Below are 21691 nucleotides of genomic sequence, written 5' to 3' on the forward strand. Positions count from 1 at the left end.
GTTAAAATATATGTTTATTAAATAAAGTCTAATGTTACAACTAATCAGGGATCCCTTTAAAGAAATGGATGCACACTTATCAGCTGAGAGCATTAGTGAAAACAACAACTGGATACCAGGACAATGAATATTTGTTCTTCTGCACGTCTTACCTGCAGTTCCTTGAGCAGTTCTCCTCTGTGATTCCATCCTCATCCTCGCCCCAGATATCCACTGCTGAGAAAATCAGCGCCACCAGCACAGCAAAGCAGCACACCAAGGCAAAGATCACAATGCACTTCTGCTGAGACTGCAGGAAACGAAAAGAAAACAACATTGATTACTAAGTTTTTTTTTCTTTCCAACACTTCCGTAAAAACACACAGCCAGCCAAAGTTCCCCAACCTCGGCCCCCTATTAGCCGAGCGGATGACGGGATTGATTTACTGCTCGGCTCAGCGGGTCATAACATGATTGAGGAGAATCCAACAGGAACATATGGGACTCATGTATGATCTCACAAACTCTACTTCTAAAAATAAACAGGAACGAGAAGGTGTCCACGAAGGAGGACAAAAGGACAGCTAAAAATGTCAGGGAGATTCTTTGTCTTTAGTTATTTTTATACCACCAACAAGGCATGTTTTGAATCATTAGGGGTCACCACGATCTGTGAGGGCAGAAAAGACATGAAGGAGATGAAGTCTCAGCTGTTACTGTTGTCCAACATGACACAGTTTCCTGTATCTGAAACGTGCATTTACTGTATGTTATAATAAAAAAATATAAGAACAGTAAATTATAATTAAGTCACGAGACTATGATGAGATTAGACAGCAGCTACACTGAATTTAGTGAGAATATTCCAAGTAGAAAGGCTGATATTTTAGGGAAAAACTAAAAGTTTCAACTATTTTTGTTGCTTTTCTTTCAGCTGCTCCCCTCCACAAGGGTCAGTTTCATTATTATGTTAATCTGCTCTTTGCACGGACCATTACATCTATTGAAGGCCAAGAAAAAAAAAAACATGAAACATTTGAACTTATCAACCAAACAAGTCTTTTATGAAAAGAGAACCCAGTCTGGTCATGTTGACAGAAGAATGTGCTCCTGTTTCCTGCTATGAATATGTTTTAGGGGAACTGTGGGCTTTTGAAGGAAATAGGAGCAAAGACAGGAAATATTGATTGTCTCTGCCACATTATGTAGAATTTGACCAAAATGTTGATGAATTTAATTTCTTCATTCAATTTTTTAAAAAAAATTGTCTTGGTTTTATCATTCTCTTGTTATTTTCGATGTGAACTTTTGTTTAACTTCCAGAATTAATTTCTATTATTACCTTTAGAGTTAACCATTTCTAATTGTGTGTCTTACATGTGAGAGTGGCCATATTGTCAGCTGCAAAGTCCAGTGAAAGGAGTGAACAGTGGGAGGGTGACGAAAAGGAAACATTAGTGTAATCCGATGTTGATGATGAGAGTACACATTTGAAAATAGGAGATTACAGTTTAATAATAAAAATAGGAGATTATAATAATAACATAAGGTAGATGATGTAACTCTACCTCAACAGGGTTTGAACTTTTGTTTTAAATAGAAAAATATTTTTTATGGATGTGATTAACTCTCACCAGATGTATTAATAATAATTATAGTAAAATAAAGCAAAATAGTAATAATAAAATAATAATAAAGTAAACACAATTTATGCTTGTGCAGCTTTAAAATCTGATGACAAATATAGCACACTTGCACACACACACAAAAAGCTATCTGCAAGGTTGCCAAAACAGCACAAAGGTTAAAGTGAATAACCTCTAATATCCCACAAGGCAGCTGGTTCAAATCTACAGGCTTCCCTGAAAATAAGGAAGCCAAGGTTAGAAAAAAAAGCATCTTCCGTGTCTGCTTGTGCATTTAAAAGAAACACTCTCGGCACACTCAAAGGGTAAATGGAGGTGAAGTCCAAACTGTCAATCTGCTGAGCTACATAGCAGATGTACAGCAAGAAAAGCAATTATATGTGAAGGTCCACTCTCAGCAGGGAAACTGCCTGACTCTAATACTGTATTTGTGGGCTGCTGTTTGTGTGGAAGGAGATGTATGTGAGCGAGGTCAGATGTGTGCAGAGGTCAGACTGGTGTTCTCCATGCATCATGTTAAGTGACACTGTAGAGCAGCTTGGAAGCAGTGAATCTTCAGGTAATGAAGGTAGAATATTGATCGGTAAAAATCAGAGCCGGTGAAAAAGAGGTGAAGGAGTAATCTGCAATAAATCAGTTTAATGCAGACTCACTTTAAAAAGGTATTTTTTTAATGTCTAATAGTGTCTAGCAGGTAGATATGAACAAACTCAGCACTGATTGTTTTCAAGACATCTGCAGATGTTATTCTGATGCTTTAAAAACACTTTTTTAAAAGATTGATCCAATACAAAGTAAATACAGTTCTAGTATTGTCGATTTTGATACTGATTCTGATACTGATACTGATACTGATAGCGCATCATTTTCATTTTGTGATTTTGCCTTGGTCGATTACAAAAACAGATTTTAGGCAAATAAAAATGTTTTGTATTAATTTAATACAACAAAATAACACAAAGTAACCATATAAAAATAATTACATAATTCCATATTACCTTCTAATACAGAAGTAATGTCAAAGTGCAAAGTAAGACAAAAGAAGCAACAGTGTATTAAAAATATAGCGATGTCAATAGCTTAACAAACAAAAAATAAATAAAAATAAAACCTCAATTACATGCAGGCATGATGTAAAGGACTTATTACTTCCTCCAAATAATCTGAAGACTGCACTGACTTTATTTTTTACTTTATTTGTGAAAAATAAAGTCAATATTGCAACTAAATTGTGAACAAAATAAGCAATCCCATCACATTAGTATTGATCCGATCAGTTACTCATCTTGTTATCAGTAGTATCAATATAGGATGGATATGCTCACTCCTAATTCTCTTTTCTGATTCAGTGCTTTCCCTTAGTTCAACCTCTGTATTAATGGTGTAAGAAAATATCGATACACTAAAATATCACGATATTTCATTTCCCGATACTGTATCGATATTCTAAAGCCCTGTATCGATTTTTTATTAAGGTTTAAAATGTCAACTTTCCTGCCAGCCGTTCATTTTTATGTTGTAGTTCAGCCTCTGACCACTAGTTGGCAGCAGTGAGCCAGCAATTTGGCTCCTCTACCTCTTGAGGTAGAGGCCGTTGTTAAGTGTTGGGTGACCATATTGTAAATTAATATTAAAAACTAAAAGCTGCAAAAAATATATTTTCAAACTATTTATTGTCAAATTTAGTCTAATAATTGAAAACATGGATGAAATAAGAAATATGAAACAAATAAAATAAAATACATACAAAGCAGAACACAGCTAAATGTATCAAAAGCATGTCTATGTAATATTAGAATTTTCTAAGACAATGAATTTTGGTTTTTCATTTTTTCCCCTGTAAGAGGTTTTTATTTAATAGAATTTTTGGACCAAAAAACGCAATATATCACCTTGCTTATAGTATCGCAATATATCGGGATATATCGTATCGTGACCCCTCTGTCATGATATGTATCGTATCGCCAAATTCTTGCCAATACACAGCCCTACTCTGCATTCAGTCAGTCTGCCCCCGCCCACCTGTTCTCTGTCCACATTCAGCCCTGCCTCATTTGTCACCAGTTTATTTTCTCTCAACATTGGTGCATTGTTGGTTTCAGGCCACAGTTCAGATGTCTTCCTTATGATTCTCCTTGTGCTCCCAGTGATTCCCTCGTGTATTTTGTGAGTAGATTTTTACTGCCATGTCAGCATTTTGTTTTCAGTTTTTTTAAAATCAAATGAAGTTTACTGTTTAAAACTGTTCTGTCTGCTTTTTGGGTCCAGACATCAGGTTTGTGTTACTTTTATTTTTATCAGAAATAATGGTTAGGTTTAGGAAAACAGATGAATTTCTTATATTCTGTGTTTGAACTATTTTAGTGGAAATCATCTAATAAACCCTCTTCTTTCAGTTTTCTTGAACTCTTCGTGCCAAACCTTTTCCATCTGGAGACAAAAACCTTCATACTATTTTTCTTCACGACAGCAGAAAAGCAACAAGCATTTTCTTTTCTCATTTAAGTAGTACCATTTAATTACCAAAGCAGATTAATTTTAAGTACTAAGCAGAAGTTACACACAAAACAAGCTGATAAACCTCTGACTGGTCAAAGAAAATAATCACCTCTCTAAGTGTGACCAGCAACAACACACACCCACACACTGCATCTTCTTTTATAAAGTCATTTAAAAGTTTGGCATCTGGCATGTAGCTGTGACACAAATCACAGAGGATGGTTCTGCACTCATGAATCATAAATAATGTGGATTACAAATAAATCGACACCAAGGGTCAAACAGCACTGACACAGTCTGTCAAAATGACTTCTAAAGCAATAATTCTAAACATCTGAATCCAACTCAAGCTGTTCCCAAGCTAAAATACAGAAAATGACTCCCATGAGGGATTTTTGGCTGTTTGCTGTTACATCTCATTAGGTTTGCACGCTCAGAAATCGTCCATCTTCTACCAGATATTCCTGAGTGGCTTACGAAAAGTGAGTCATAAATAAAATGATTTAGTGAAAATGCTTGCTGGTTTGAAAAATAAAAGAAAAGAAAAAAAAATCTCCCCAGAGTTCATTAAATAAAAGAGGACGTGCAAGGTGAATGACAGTGGGCCGCATTTCTTCACACCCACAAAACAAATACACACTTAACGTGTTTACGTCAGCCTGCCTCTCACACACACAGGGGTGAAGGCTGGAGCAGAGGAGGGATGTACAAAACAGAGACTGCGTGCTGTTCTCCCGTCAGCCCTCAGCCGAACTGCCATTAATCTGCCCTGTGCTGTCTCCCCAAAGGCCGGATCATCCCGCTCGCCGAGATGTTAAATAGGAAACTCAGATTTACAGTCGTTTTTAGAACTGAACTCCCCGTGCCTCGCTTTGTTCGCTGCTCTGTCACCAGATAGCGTGCTGATCTAAAGCAAAGCAGACGAGCACCAGAAGCATTGTGGAGAGCTGGTAGGTTTTTAAGGACGAGGCATGAAAATCCTGTGGCTTCGGAGGCTCATTTAAGGAGATTTTAAAAAGTGCCTGCAGAGAGGCCGAATGACGAAAGTGGCGGCGCCTCAATTATTTCATCGTGAGTGTTTCTTATGTCCTAAAGAGTCTGAGGAAATTCAAATTACATCAACAACAGCACCACGGGCAAATTATAAATGAAATATCCTGGTCTAATTTGTGTAATGAGCGCTCAGAGTGCTGCAGATGATGAGCATGGTGAGAGGAGAGTTTTGGTTTCCATTCATGAACCAAGAAGTTTGCAGAGAAACTCGAAAGTGAAATTAAAAAAACACCAAAGGAGGAACACCAAAAAAGAAGAGAACATGTTGAACGGATTGGGCAGAATGATGCTGACTTTGCATCATAAACTAACTAACAAACTATAAAGCAGCTGGTTCAATGTAAATCAGTGAATAAAGTCTAAAACTGGGAAAAATTTCAGTAGAACTCTCTGAATGCCTTTCTATTTAATAAAGCAGTTACATGACTGTATACAACCTGAGCAAGAGCATCTGAGGCAACAACAAACTCAGCCAAAGCAGAAAGTAAATACTCATGAAGACATTCAAACAACTCATAAACTTTATGACTTTAATAAAACATACTCAGGATCTTTTTCCTGTCTTTGTGAAGCACTTGAACTGAAAAAAAGGGTCACAATAACCTTAGAATGAACACCAGTTAGATTCTCGTCTTTTGTTACCTCCGCCAAGGGAGGAGGTAATGTTTTCGGTCGCGCATGTCTGTCTGTCATTCTGTCTGTCTGTGGACAAAATTACTCAAAAACTTGTGGACGGATTGTCATGAAAATTTTACCACAGGTGGGTATTGGCCAAAGGAACACACCWTTAAATTTTGGTGATGTTCCGGATCACAATGCAGATACAGGAATTTTTCTTTTAATTCGAGCGAATCAGCCAGGCTACAGGAAGTGCCATTATGTTAGATGCATGCCTGTTGGAAACAGGAAGTACAAGTCGCATCGCTGGGACCACACATCCCAGGATGTCTACTATCGGGAAAGTTGTGATTATTCTGTTGTTACTGCTGTCTGGAGACGTAGAAAAAGAAATGCGATTCTCTTCACGTTTCGGGAAGAACTGAGAAGACACCGACAGCGGGGGGAGGGTCCTGCTGCAGCCGAGCCGAAGCTGGTACACCGGACCGGTACCAGACAGCAAGAACAGCTGATCAACCGTGTGATGTACCCCCTCCACATAAGAACTTTATTGTGTGATTGGTAAGAAGTTCGTGGGAGTGTTTGTTTGTGCTGAAAGGGCTCAGACGCTGTATTTTGCTTAAAACACGCGCTTAAAAAATGAAAAAAAAAAAATTAAAGGCGACTCGCTTCCAGAGCTGGCTGTACCAGGAAGCAGCAGTTTATAAAGATAGTCAAACTGTTAAAAACTCATAAACGAAGATAAAATGGACATTTTATACAGTGGAATCTGACTGATGAAAACTTTGGAGCTTAATCCGGGACCAGTTTTTGGATAAAATAACGTCGGGTGACAAGTCTCTGACCTTTTTTGATTGCATTGGACTCCACGGGAAAGAAATCCCGTACATACTGCCTGCTTAAATGTTCGCTATGTCAGAACTTATTCAGCAAATGTGTTTCCATCTCTCCTTTTGCGCATTAACTCTATTGCAGGATGGGGGAAATTGGCCTTGGCGCAGGTTTGCACTCTCCGAGTGCTTCTAGTTTGGAATATAGAGTTTGTTTCTTTGGATTATTACTTTTGCACTTTCTTTCTTGTCCTTTAATCTTGTGGACGACCTTCAGGATAACTCACTATAGTTGTTAACGCATCAGTTTGTGTAGTCATTTCCTTAACGCTTGCTCTTTGTTGTCACTCACGTCAGTAATTCAGTTATGCGATGTGCAAAGTGTCCTTTGTGACATGAAAAGGAACACAGGCTGTACTGCTTTCAGCTCATCCTGCAAACAACAGCCGATTGTTCGCATTGTATGGAACTTGACAACTTATCATACAGATAGTGACAGAATGGGTGAGGAGAAAACAACTTGAAAGCCTTTGACTGTTTTCACAGACCTCTGTTGATAGGTTAGAAATCCATTACCCTTTTTCCTTTTAGATGAATATATGATAATTGAGACAGACTCGGGGTTTTAAATTACACCGCTATGACACTTGAAATACATATCAAGTAATTTAAACAGTAAAAACCTAAACTAAACCCTTAATGATTTTTTTTTGGTAATGTTTAATTTCTCTTAAGAGAGCAGAAAAGCTTTGGTGTCAATCATTGCACAAAAAACTTTTTCTCTTATTTTGAAGCCATTTTAATGTAATAAATCATCATGTATTTTAACTGGATACAACACTGGGCTATGTATTGCACTAGCGCAATATTTATTTTCACAAAATATAACTTAAAAAAAAGGTTTATCGTGCATTTAACTGTTGAAAACAATGCCACGATTTATAACCTGAAAACCCATGCCAAGCGTTCTAAAAAAATTGTGTTTTTCTTTTAGCTGCTCCGTTCTGCAGGCCTCATCACAGCAGGTGAAGTTGCATGAAAGATTTGGCAATTGTTTTGTTCCTGAGCTCAAACCTGCAGCCTCAGGATAACGAGCCTGCAGTGCTGACCACCGAACTGCCAGTCAACTTTAAATCATGCTGCATCCACTGGATTGTGAAAACAGCAAGTCGATCATTTTTGGGTTTTCTTTTGTTTGTAACTGTGTAACCCTCTTTAGTTTTAAAATTCACTTACATTCACAAGTAATGGGGCAAATCACGAGTTGCAAGTCTTAACTTTAGCATCCTGATTAGATTATGATTATCTCAAGGCTAAAAGAAAAAAAAACCTCCAGTTTTCTATTTGCCCATTTGATGCATTTCAAGCCCCACTGAAAACCAGTTAATTTCAAACATTGCATCTGCTGATGGATTCATGCACATTTATGTTCATGACAAGTGTTTAGGTGAATTAAGTTAGTTGTCTTTGAACCATGAAATGCATCCTGAGCTAAATCTAGTTTGTTATATTAAATGGCAATCTTTCTTTTTCATCTGCTTGTTTCTCTTCTTACTAAAAACTAATTTTTGTAGAAATTGCTTTTCTTGTATTTTTGCTATGTGACTCGGGGGGTGGGGGGGGGCTTACTGCGAAAAGCAGCTACAGCTCATCATCGTGTCGTTTGTGTATTTTTTATGACTGTGTGTATTTATGTGCAGGAGCTCTTTAATACTAGAATGACTGACACTAAGGGAGCAACGTCTGACAGAATGCTGTCATGTTCTCCAAGCTTCTGCTGAGAAGGCAAGTTTCTCTGCCTCTTTTTGAGTTTTGGTCCCTTGAGCAAAATGCGAGGAGTGCTGCTCATTTCCTGAACAATCCCTGGTTTCTTTCTATTATCAGCTCCCTTCAGGATTCTCTGTGTTGCAACATTTCATAGATTTATTCTCATCATTGTGAGCATTTACAGTTGGACATATTCATATTTATCCTTCCATATATCAAAAATAAAAAAAAACATTCTCCTAAAATCAATGTTTAAGTAAAGTTTAATTTAAAAAGTGAAACTGAGTTGTTTCTGCCGCCTTTCGTCAGTGTTGACCTGATCAAATCTTAAAGCTTCACTGACTGTTAAAATCCTACAAACATCTCATGTTTCTGTAGGAAGTTAGTCAAAGATTTTAATACACATTTCTACTTTAAACCCAAACTGAGTGATTTGACATAATAATGCGAGGTGGCTGCTTGGTCATGTTTCACAAGCCTCCTAAATCTGTTTAATGTGATCAAGGTGGCACCAGCATTTTCCCAGAGGCTTTGGGGAGGGTGACAATAAAAGACTAGTTCCCAGGAAATTCATCGAAGCTGATCTTTACTATCGACCACTAATGTTCATGTCTTCACGTCTTCTGGGGACATTCAAGTTACCGTAGCTACAAAGTGTACTGTTTGTGCCAGAGACTGCAGGAGAAGCTATAGTACATACAGTATATCTGGGATTGCATGAAAAAGGTTACCCAGAGATATTTTTAGCCTTTTCTTTTGCAGTACCTATTGATCTTGCAACGCTGTAAAGCTGCTCACATGCTATATTTTACCAGAACCAAAACAAAAATTCTTTTCATTTACAAACACGTTTTATGAAGGCAAGAAGGCTGTAAAAGTTTTGTAAATCAACTCTAGACATATTAATCTGCTTGCATTATGTGCTAAGGATTAATCAAATGCAGTGAAATAAAGAAAATGAGACATGGATAATACTCCCCTTGGGCAATTACAATAACAATGTGATACCTGAATGGTTGAAATAGCTGAAATTATGCTGAAGTAGTTAAATGCTAAAAAACATATGGTACAAACTATAAACAGGAATGCATCTGTGTTAATGCTGACTCAGTTCAAGAACAGTTAAAGCTTTGAAATTTTCTATTTATACGTGAATAAAATACACTTAATAGTCAAATTTAGTTAACATATCTACTCAGGACTGATTTGATGGCCTGTGGCATGTGCAAATGCTCAGGGCGCTGTCTGTCTAGGGGGCGCCACAAATGGAAGATAAAAAAATCATATTCCATAGCTTTTTATCAGATTATAGTAGATGTAGTTTGCAGAATTATCACTTGTCACTCAGGTTTATGAAGGTATCTTGGGTTTCTCAGCCTTCTTTGTTACTACATGAATTGTTTTATGGTGCAGTGGATATTTTGTGATAAAAATGTTATATAATGAAGTCAGGACTAACTACTGGGTCTCAGTGTGTGAATAGAAAATAAAATAAGGATAATGGAAGTTTCAGTTATGATCTCAGATAAAGAGTCTCGTTTTCGTTGTTTTACCTTCATAAAATACAGATTTCATGTTGTTACAGTATATTAATCCCAGGAATTTAGTAAAATGCTCTTCAAAAGGCGGGAAAATATACAGTTTTGAGTAGCTCTTTTACACATTTTTCCAGTGGAGTAAATCTCTGCACCCCTCCTAGAACTGCTTCGCTCCACAGCTTCTTGTTAACACAAACAGGCGTTCCTCATTGCTCACAGCAGATATTAGAAGCAATGAGGTAAACTTCTGGTATTCCATTTCAAATGAATTACCGTATTTTTCGGACTATAAGCCTTGACTTTTTTCCTGAACTTTGAACCATGTGGCTTATAGACCGGTGCGGCTTATAAGTGGATTTTTTTCTTCAGCCACCAGGGGGCTCTTATGCTCCATTTGCTTCAACCGCTCGCTTCAAAAAAAGAAAGGAAAAAAAAAAGAAAAAAGCGATCGCTTCCAGAGCCGACTGTTGTACCAGGAAGCAGCGATTTAAAGATAGTCAATGGCCAAAAACTCATAAAAGGGGATAAAACAGACATTTTTCAYGGTGGAATCTGACTGATAAAAACTTTGGAGCTTAATCCAGGACCAGTTTGTGGATAAACGTCGAGTGAAGAGCCACGGACCTTTTTTTTTCCCTCATTGCACTCCCCGGGGAAGAAATCCCATGCAGTGACGTATGCTGGAGCGGGAGGGCTTTCCCACCACAGCTTCARAGCCAGCATTACCCCGGGAGGACAGCGACACAGAAAGCAACACTGAACAGATACCGCTGTGTGACGCAGCTTTTCTCAGCTTGTTTAACTCCGAAACTGAAGAGGAGGACTTCGATGGTTTCAGTGCGCCGGAGGACGATGAATGAGACGTTTTATTGGACCAGCAACTGTTAAAGAAAACTACCAAAAAAAGGTCAGTTAAATGAACCGTATTCCTCCRAACTTTAATTCCTAAAGGTTTGCTTTTTATGTTTTGATGTTGAATTCACTTTTTTGACGGCAAATTTGGGTGTACTGTTTTTTTATGTTGGGGGTGCGGCTTATAGTCCGGTGCGGCTTATATGTTAATGTTCGCAGATTTTTAAAAAAAATGGCGGGTGCGGCTTATAGTCCAAAAAATACGGTATATTTACTATTTTAATTGGTTTTTAAAGAGTAATAATATCAAATTAAAATAATATCAGATACAAAACAAAAATTTGGATTGTGAATATTTAAACTGGCAGTGAGATTAAGAAATGGCTCAAGGGGTGCCCCCTGAAATCTTTCCTATGGGCACCAAATTGGCTAGGGCCGGCCCTGTTTAATGGTTCTGATAGCTCTACTTAGTATTCCACACAGAAACAGAAAAAGTGAGACACACAAAGTTAAAAACAATTTACCTGTTGTACATTTCTTATGGTGTTTTCCCATTTGTCACATATAAAATGTTGTTTCCTCTTGCCTTATGGAAAGTGACATTAACAACTGGACTCTTGAGAGAGTTCAGCTATCTGCTCAGCCCTGCTGAGTATTCCCAGAGCTGCTGGGATGAGCAGTCCGACAGCTCTGCCCTTTCTAAATCATAATCACCGAAGTTTTATAAGGACGTGACTTCCTGTGAATAGGGCTCACAGCGGAAACCAGTTGCTTTTATGAGGATTTTTTACTGTCCAGGTAATGCGATTTCCAGAAAGAGAGACACAGGAGGATATGCAGAATAACAACAAGAAGAATTTTGGATGAAAAACACATCTGATTATAAACCTGCATGGAGGAGGAGGAAACATCTTCCAGACTCCAAAGTGAATCCAGTTAAAGTTGAATCATGAGACAGACTAGTTGGCAGAGGGCCCTTTTTCCATCGTTGATTAATTTGAGAAAGAAATAATCACTTTGGTTTTTGACACCAGTGGTCAAATCAAAGAAAGGAATAGATGTCCTGGCGTTTGGTTTGTTATGGCTGAAAGCCCAGAGCAGCATGTCTTTGAAATTTTTTTCCACTATCTGTCTGTTTGACAACTCTGTCAAGACTTGTGCATTTATGGAACTGCACACTTGTGTTGATGACGACAGAACAAGAACTCTCAGAGAAAAATCCTGCAGCCTTGATTGTTTAAGCAACATCGTCCTGTACAAACGTTTCAGGCACTTCTCATGTTTGCATTTTTATTTATTTCTAACTAGGACAGATCTCACTTTTACTGCAGCACAAACATAATCCTGAAAATGTTGCCAAAAAGCTCCTTCCAGTTACAGAGAAATTGGGTTGTATTCACATAAGGAAAGTCTTTTGGTCCACTTGTTTGGTCCGGAACAAAAAGCAGACTTTTTTTTTTTTTGCTTTGGTGCGGTTTGCATTCATATTGTGCTTTTTGCAAGTGGACTATAGTTTATAAACAAAGCCACGCAGGTGACTGGACAGAAATGACGGGGGCAGGACAGAGTACAGACCCAGAAACAAAGATGCTCATTACAACTGACTATTAAGAATATCAAGAGCAGCTCGTTCAGTGGTGGTTTTGCGATGACATACTTATAATTTTGGGACAGCATTGTCAAATGTGTGCTGCAACCTATAGGAGACAAGAAGCTCCTCGTTCCCTGACCCACAACGGCTCATTTTTTGTAGCACAGTGTTAGCGTTAGCAACACTGAAGGGCTAATGTTGCTTAACACTAGCCATGTTTCCATCCAATTTTAATTCGAATTTTGAGCGAAATTTTAAAATTTTGCAAAATGAAGAAATGCGAATCAGACGTGTTTCCATCAACTGGCTTGAAGCGAATCAGTTATGTCAGACGCATGCGTGTAGTAAACAGGAAGTAAAAGTCTCAGGAAAATGGAGAAAAGTTATCAGGAGCGCTTTGCTCCTGTCGGGAAAATTTGTAATTATTCTGTCATATCAACTAGTTTTGGAGATGTTACATGCTGTCTGGAGATGTAGAGAAAAAAATGTGATTCTCTTCACATTATGGGAATAACTGAGATTACTTCGACAGCGGGAGGAGGGTCCTGCTGCCAGTCGCTCTGGTATTGGTACCATTCAGACAGCAAGAACAGCTGATCGACCATGTGAGGTAAACGTTTGCTACGTCAGAACTTATTCGACAAATGTGTTTCCATCTCCTTTTGTGCATTAACTCTTTTTTGAAAAAAAAAACACCTCAAGCGATCGTATCAACTTTTATGTGAATTAGAGGAAGTTTTTTTGAACCACGCCGTTTCCATTCAACTTTTCTGATGCAATACTTCAAACTGTGCATTAAAAAACATTGATGGAAACACAGCTAATGGTAGCTCATGAGGTCCAAAAAGGTGAATGTTTCCTGCAGTTTGCTTGGTTCGAGGCCGGTCTGTATTCAGACCAGAAGTGAACCGCACCAGAGTTTGTTTGAAAGCGGACCGAGACCACCTTAGAAATGGGTCTCAGTCCGGTTGTTTGATCTGCATGTGTGTATTCACACCTGCATAATAGGTCCAGACTTAAGAAATGAAATATGTCCGGTGTGAATGCGCCAGTTCTCATCTTAGGTTTTGTGATGTCATCACGTCATGTGGGTGGAGTCTTGTGTTTTTGTCAAGCGGAAACCCCTCCCCCTTTGCCCCTGAGCTGCTGTACACCACCACTCTACCTGTTTTCCATGAAAAAGTGAAGCAGGAGCGATTGTCTCTTTGGTTAAGAATTTAAAAATAAAGATATTACGAGGAATAAAAAATAATAAAACTACAAACGGCTCTCTACTGCCCGCGACTTAGTTCCTACTGTATTTTTCATTATAAGGAGCTGTTCAAAATATTTGGATCGTTCAAGATCTCTATTCTCAAGCCTTGTCTGGGTTCTCCTTTACACCAGTTTGCTATTCTACAACAAAAAAAGTGCAACTCCACAGAGATCTGATCTCAGCTTCATTAAGCCAAAATACATTAAGAGACAGAAGACACAGAAGTTTAAGCTGATTGGAAAAACCAACCTGCCAAGAAACTGATGCCTAAAGCTTCATAGAAAAACTGATGAGAGTAATTCTAAAACAATTTGGTAGAATTATTTGCTCCTATGCAGAAAAATAAAACCCTTTATGAAAACTGTTTTGCAGTTTGGGCAGTTTTTACTCATGCTTTTATTTTTTTTACTCATTCTGAGTATCTTGACATTTAGGATTTAGTTTTGCCATCAGGAGTTGAACCAGAAAATCAATACCACTCTTACAGTATGTCTTTGCATTAAGCTAAAAAGAAATCAGCCATTAGATTAACTAAAAAAGGAAAGGAAGAGGGGTGTAACAGCCTCACTGTGTCTAACGCTGACAAAATCAGCACACTGCACCGAAAGACCAGGCAGGAACGCAGCGCTGCACACCTACAGTCTGTGTATTAAACAAAGAAGGCGTGTTGTTGGTTGTCACTACACAGGAAGTGTGGTTAAAAAAGTCTTGTTAACAAAATGAGCGGCTGATTTGAGTCTGAATCCACAAAACATTGTTGAATCAGATCAATATAAAAGTAACATCAGCCCACGTTGATTTGAAAAATAAATGTAAAACATAAAAATCAACATGAAAAATATTTTACTTTAATGTCTATGTTAAAGAAACAATTTCCTTGTCAATTATCTCTAATTACCTTCAGCTACCACACAAAAGTTCAGTTCTACAAGACATTTTTGCACACATACATATGTGCATACATGGTCACCCAGCTTTCACGATGGCAGGCAACGATGAAAGTTGTTTTTCATGTGATGAAGGCATTTTCAGTCGATAAGCAAAGACATAATGATAGACCCAAGACCTGCCCTCAGATCAATATCTGTGCTCCCACTCTTCGTTCTAATTAAGCAGCCATTACAGCAGCACATGCATCTCCTGCAATATTTTAAAAGAGGGACATATGGATTTTCAGGAGGAGCATATTTGATGCTTGTTTTTCCTCTTACAGGCAGTAGCTGGAGGATCTAAGGCTGATTGGAGGAAGTCCAGCTAAAGCAAAATCTGCATAATGACCCACAGTTAGTCAATAAATACTGTATGTTACAAAAAGGCACATGAGATCTGAGGAGGTGACATCCATGTCCTTATCTTCTTGACTGAATTCACAAAGTTATCAATCATAACAACTTCCTAATGATAGTGTCTGACACAAAGCAACATGTAGGTTCAAGTAAAATGGGAATACTTTTATGACCAAAAATAAGTTATGATAGAAAAACTTTATACCTGCCTTAATGTAGGATCACATGGTTAAACTGCAATAAGTAATTTTCTTTTATGAAATCTACCAAACCCTTTGCTTTATGTTACCTATATGTGCTGTGCAAAATTATTATTTTCTGGGAAATTTTAAGCCCAGTATCAACCTTAAATGTCTTTTTATAGAGCTAAAACTTGCTCAAAAGTGAAACAGCAGGAAATGCAATTTATACAGCAATAGTAGCGTCTATCAATCACACAGTCAAATCTGTTCATTAAAAAAATGTTCATCAAAGCATATAAGCCTGAAATGTTATAAAATGTGGCATTTTAGTCCACACAGATGCTGATAGACACATTTTACAGGCATCCACTTTATTTGTTATTTATAGCACTTTTTGCATGCCCTTTGGATAAAACCGTAGAAGTAACTTTAAAAAAACGTTTCTGGTCCATTTTTTTTCATATATTCATGTCCCCTTTCAGGTTTAAATATAGATTTGTTATAAAATGGTTTGCTGCGTACATTAAAGACACAGCAGCTTGGTCATCCATCACCTCCTGGAGCCAGGAAAGCTGGAGTTATTCAGCCCCAGCAGCTCCAGTCTTAGATTTACTCTGACAGTATCACAACCTCAACCCTACATCGAGGGAACACAAACTTCATTAATGTCAGTCCAGTTCTGCTGTTGTCGTTCACGCCATTTCTTTTATATCTCTATCCACCACCTTCATTCCGAGATCTATTCTCCAGCTCCCGCTCGGCAGTGAAGGCTAGCTCAGTGGATTGTTCAGAGGGATGCTGGAATTACCTGCTACCTGGTTTAATTTATCATGCTGTGCCAATACAAGGAGAGCCTATATGTGAGAGCAATCTGTGCAGAAAATCAGAAATTTATTGCCATAAAAATCTGAATTTATGGTTTCAATAGCAGCACAGCAGTTGCAGAATGACTCCTGGTTGACGCAGAGTTTCGTCTGAAGCGCAATTGATGTACAAGGGTCTGGAAGTGGGGAAGGCAGGGAGTGTGACTGATGTTTCACTCTGTCCACAGAGGACCAGAACTGATTGATTCTAGTGAGAATGCTTCTATTGCCTGTGGACACTTGTGTGTCTCATCCCATCAGGACTGATAAATGGCAGCACATGTGTGTGATGAGGTGGTTAAACTCAGTACTTGCATCTTACATTCATCTTCATGGGTATCAAACCTTCAACACATGAAATCCTAATTACAGTACATATTTTTGCTTTTTTTTTTCATTCCTGAATTAAAATGTAAACGTTCAAGTTAAAAAACTAAAAGGGCCATCCATGCCTATTCCCACTTATTCATCCTCGGTAAAACCTTTCAGCTGAACTTTTTGTTGATCTTTCATTAAAAAAACATTTTAACAGGTAAAGGTCATTATCCATCTATGGAGGCCAGACATGGAGCCGACCTGCAAAGAGTGATTTACATTCTGAAAATGCTCTTAGTGCTTATGTGAGAGAGACAAAAAGACTGACAAAGAATGGAAATTATAGGAAGAAACCAGAAATCAACTTAAATCGCAGCTAGATTTTCTTCAAGCGTATATCCTCTGTTTTCAAAGGTTTTATTACTTTTTAACAATGCAATCATTATGACAATTTTAAATAATTTAAGACAAAGTGCTGGGAACATGTTTCAACTGCAGCATAACGCACGGATTTAAACTATTTAAACCCATCTGGGACAGAAGCACCTTTTATTTTCTCTGTTTTTACTCCCTGATTAACCTTTTAAAAATCAATCCAAGGCTATTTTTCTTCTCAGAAAATGTCCCTGTTCTTTCATTATCGCAAAGCTTCATCTTGTTCTGATGTACCAAGGACAACTTCAGCATGACTGCTTTGTAATCTTTTCTGAAAGAAGAGAAGAGAAAGGTTTCCGGTAGTTTACACCCCTATGAAACCTCACAGCAGATGTTCTGGAGACACATTACAACACATCATATAGTGTTTTTTTTTCTTATTAGAAAATGCATCCATGTGCAGGTGTGACAACTGCTTTGTAATGCATTCTATCCTACTTTGTCTCACAGCTCTACTCTGAAATCAATATATCAGAGTCGCATTAAAAAGACATGAGACCCCCTGCTGACTGTGATGAGATCAGAGTCTGTGTCTGCATGGTGTGAGTGCTGCTCAGGCCCACTTAGCTGGGAACACTTAAAAGAAGCAGAAGACATTCAACATGAGCACCTGCCTGGTTAAAATTTATTCAAATAGCACCCAAGAAATGTATTGTCATGTGCGAGCCCATACAAATGCACCATTCCCTAACTGACCTGCTGACCACCTCTTTCAAAGTGTTCCCAGGCCAGCTGAGGGACAGATTCCCTGCAGCATGTCCTGGGTCTTGCCTGAGGTCTCCGCCCAGTTGGACAAGACCAGAAAACCTCCTGGAGATGTCTAGGTGGGATCCTTACAAGATGCCTGAAACAGCTCAACTGGCTCCTCTAGAGTCTCTCCTAGAAAACTGATCCAAACTTCTCACTCTGTCTCTAAGGGAGAGGCCCAGCTGTGGCGAAAACTCATTTTGACCGCTTGTATACTCAATTTTATTCTTTCTGTCACTGATAAATCACTACTTTGTTCATGTATTAAATAAACGCTAATCTATTTTTCAATCAGACAGTATAAATGCTGTATAAATTGTTATATTTTATTAGAAATATTACATTTTGCCAACTTGATTTGATGAATTCCAGAGCAATCTGTTGTGTCCTACTGTTAATGTGTTCAGATTGTTAATCAAAGTTGACGATTCTATGTTCTGCCACAGTTTCACAACAAAGGACTCGACCTTTCCAGCCCTCCACATCAACCAGGAGAGGATGTGACAAACACAGGACTCTGATCGACAGGAGGAAAACAAAGTCTGCTGAGGCAAAGGGGCTCATGTTCTTGACAACTAAACACCAGGGAAGCTGACCCAACCCTCAAAAGACCGTCTGTAGACCGTTTCCCTGCAGGTAAACACACTGATGGGTCATAACACATGGCTGAGATGGATTGCTTCTATTTTTGTATTTTTGTTTGTTTTTAAAAACTCCCCTGCTGTTCAGGTCCAATGATAAAAATCCTCTGTTTTTTTTAACAGTTTCTATTTACTCTGATTTTGGCCCCCATCAACTTCTGAGAAGCTTGTTGTTGATTGCCAGCTGGTGCTCCGCAGGAAGTGAACAGTTGTTTTCAAAACCCCCCTTTTTTAACCTCCATCATGGGAACATGTTGTGAGAACGAAACAAGATAGTGACCCATGTGTGCAAACAATAAACTTGGGTTTCGGAAAAAAAACAAACGGGAAAGCGAAAGTGGCTTCAGGAGCTGTTGGAAATTTCTTCTCATGAAATATTCATTCAGTAATCTCTTATGAGTTGTGGTTTTATTGTTTGTTTTGAGGTTTATGTGAACATGCATTACTGTGTGACTTATTTTTTGGAGGGGTGGGCCCTTATATTTTGGTTAAAGCCAACTGAGCGGGCTACCTGAAGGGTGGGCAAACATCATTCCTTTGAATTTATGACGTAGGATCAGTGATATGTTTTTGCTTGGTTTAGCTTTTCAGGGTGATAAGATATTTATTTTAAAGCCCATAAAAAGCAGTTTCATCTTTTTATTTATTTTTTTACTTTATTACAGAAACCCGTCTACCAGTTTCACAAAAAGCTCTTGCTGCTGAAGTGGCACAAGCTTTTATTGACTACATTACTATATGGTGTTCTCATCTTACTTAAAACAAAAAGTTTTTGCAGCACAATGCGATTTCTCCCCGCATTTCCAACCAACCAATGGCATTTTCTGTCACTGCCCTCCTCTCCATGTCTCCTAAGGCGGGTGTATCATGTTGCCACGGGTCCCGTCACAATCAGCTCCACTTCACTGCTCGAGCCCATGTTGTGTGTTTGTGGTGGGATCAGCAGGATGTTCAATTACACTGGCTCAGCTGGCATATACAGGCAGGAGGATGGCTTACTGAGGATCTGAACACACATAAAACTACTCAAGCGCATGCACACGCACGCACACACGAGAGCCAAAAGTGTTTCATTAAAGTTCTGCCAGTGGGGCTGCTTTGGCCTGATATCCTGACAAGCCACAGGCCTCGTCTAAATAACCACTACAGCAGGAAGCAAAGAAAGGCAGAGGATGAAGTGATTCACAATGAGAGCTCAGCCATCCTTCTCTCCTTGTTTAAGACACCTGGACCTCTGGGGGCTGCAGCTTTAAAGGGGCAATATCATGTAAAATCAACTTTTTTGAGTTTTATATCATGTTATAATGTTATACTCTCATAAAAAACATGCCCAAAGCCTTGCTTTGACTCATTCATGCATGTTTGAGAAATCCTGCAGCGCTTTTAGGAAGCCATGCTGAGGAGCAAAATGACAGGTGGGGACCAGAAACGCCTTTGGGGACCAGAAACACCCCTAGGACGTGACTTTAAGCCAAACTTCCTCATGGCAGAGCACACCCCCTCCCCCACCCTCTCCCCACACACCCAGCTCATGACTCCTGCGGGCTCTTGGGTGAAACTGAACTGTCTGCTGAGCTCTCAACGTTAGTTCTCACTCAGTGAAGCTCTTTTCAGATTAAAAATACCTTTGATGAAATGTATTTTCAGATGCCAAGTAAACTGCATCATGGCAGCCCCCCCACCACCACCACCGAAATGGGCGAGACAGAAGCGGAAGGTGGTTCTTAAAGAGACAGAGGCCAATTTCAAGGCGTTTAGAAGAGGAAGTGATGAGAAGAAAAGTTTATTTTCTATTTAAACATAAAAACAGCATTTTAATAACAGCTAAAGGTGACATAGATACTTTATTATGGTATAGTATTTAAAAGTATGCCTTAGAAACACATAATATTGGCCCTTTGAAGGTGTACAATCCAACCAACAACCAGAACGGATAACGGCTGTTTACTGGCAAACCAAAATTACAAATGACAAAAACTCAGGCGTTTTCAAAAGCTCTAACAAAGCATCACAGGCGAAGGGCTGAGCTGCTCTACAGAAGATGTCACGACACAATATTTGCCGCACAGCAATCCAACAATTCATTTTAATGGCCTAATTCAAACAAACGTGTAACTCCTGCAACTTTACTTGAACTTTGTCGGGTTTCACTTTGACCTTCAGATGCTTGTGTGAATAAGCTGCAGCAGTGAACAAGTTAACAGGAACAGCCCTCGTGCATGTTTATTGGTCTCTGCTGCGAAAGGTTTGCATGTGTGGGTGTAGTGCTGTCATTTTGTCAGCTCTGCTTGTGCTCTTCTTCATCACAGTGGGGTGATTTGGTCTCTGTTCGGAGTCAAACAATCAAGCCTGAAGCACGAAATTCAGGAAAACAAAACCCCACAGCTGATAGGTCAAGATATACCCACAATGCATTGCATCTACAGTAACATACTGTAGAGAAATGCGGTACTTGTACTGAAAAAAAAAAAGACAATATTTAACTGTTAATTTTCAACAATCTAATACTGCTAAAAATAAATGAGCAGCACTTATCAGTCTGAAGCCATGACATAAACACTAAAAGTACATTAAGTACTTATCTTCCTATTTTAGAACAGTCTGTATTGTTCAGCACTGGTGCATTTATCTGACTTTCACCAGAGCGGATGCAGGTTTATCGTGTGCTGACAGTGTGTCAGCCTGCTGTATCTCTTGGTCCTTGTTGCCTCTCGCAGGTTTCAGGGATGCTGATGTTGGCAGTAACAGGCTGGCACAGACATTTAGTGGCAGAGATAAAATCAGGATGGGGAACTAAGTCTTCTGCTGTTGACAGCTTTTAATTAATTTGTAAATAAAACTTTCTGTTCCAACATAAAGTCTTGTCTACGGAACTAGAATGAGCTGAGGGGGAGGGGCTTATTTGGTTTTAAAGAGACAGCCTCAAAACGGGCTGCTTTAAGATACACCTAAAAAGGGGTGTAAGAGGGGCTTGTGGAATTACAGTTACAAGGAATTCAGCCCAAGGCATTGCAATTCCATTTTATATAAACCCCAACTGAAGGAATTAAGATCGTATTCAGACCTTGGTTCGATTGGGGAACAAAATGGCAAGATTTGTTTACATTTTCAGTTGGTGTGGTTTGCATTCACACTGCACTTTGTCAAATTTGGGGGAAAAAAGGGGCAGATATTATAAGATTATTTTCCTTCTCTCTGCTGCCTTTCATTTCATTTCATTTGTGATTTTGATATACACATATGTTTTTTCTCATTTTTTATATTTCTTTTTATTGTATATAAAATTATTTGTTTTGTTTTAATGAAATTAATAAAGAAATACAATTGAAATTAAAATGAACTAAACCATGGGAACAACATGTTTCTCCCCCTCGCCTATGGTGGTGCTGCACCAAAAACCACTAAAGGAATCAGCACAAAAACCACTGAAGAAGACGCAAAGCGCAACTTCCTTCTTCACAAAATGCAAACAAACATGGAGTAACATCAGATTTTAGTGGTTGTAAGATTTTTTTGTTTTATTTTATTTTATTTTATTTGACAAATGTGACAAACAAAACCTCTTCAACGATGAGCTCAGCATGAGTGGAACTG

The 21691-nt window shown here is 38.6% G+C and overlaps 1 protein-coding gene across 3 annotated transcripts in view; it reads right to left on the reverse strand.

The window, feature by feature from the left end:
- The window catches only part of LOC106532861 (inactive phospholipase D5), a 54222-nt gene that overhangs the window by 18213 nt on the left and 14318 nt on the right, over positions 1-21691 (reverse strand). For all 3 annotated transcript variants that reach the window (XM_014029124.1, XM_014029056.1, XM_014029198.1), the window contains exon 2: positions 153-289. In XM_014029124.1, the coding sequence (XP_013884578.1) occupies positions 153-289 (137 nt within the window). The remainder of the gene's footprint in view (positions 1-152; positions 290-21691) is intronic.

Source organism: Austrofundulus limnaeus, unplaced genomic scaffold, assembly GCF_001266775.1.
Source record: "Austrofundulus limnaeus strain Quisiro unplaced genomic scaffold, Austrofundulus_limnaeus-1.0 Scaffold0, whole genome shotgun sequence".
NCBI lineage: Eukaryota > Metazoa > Chordata > Actinopteri > Cyprinodontiformes > Rivulidae > Austrofundulus > Austrofundulus limnaeus.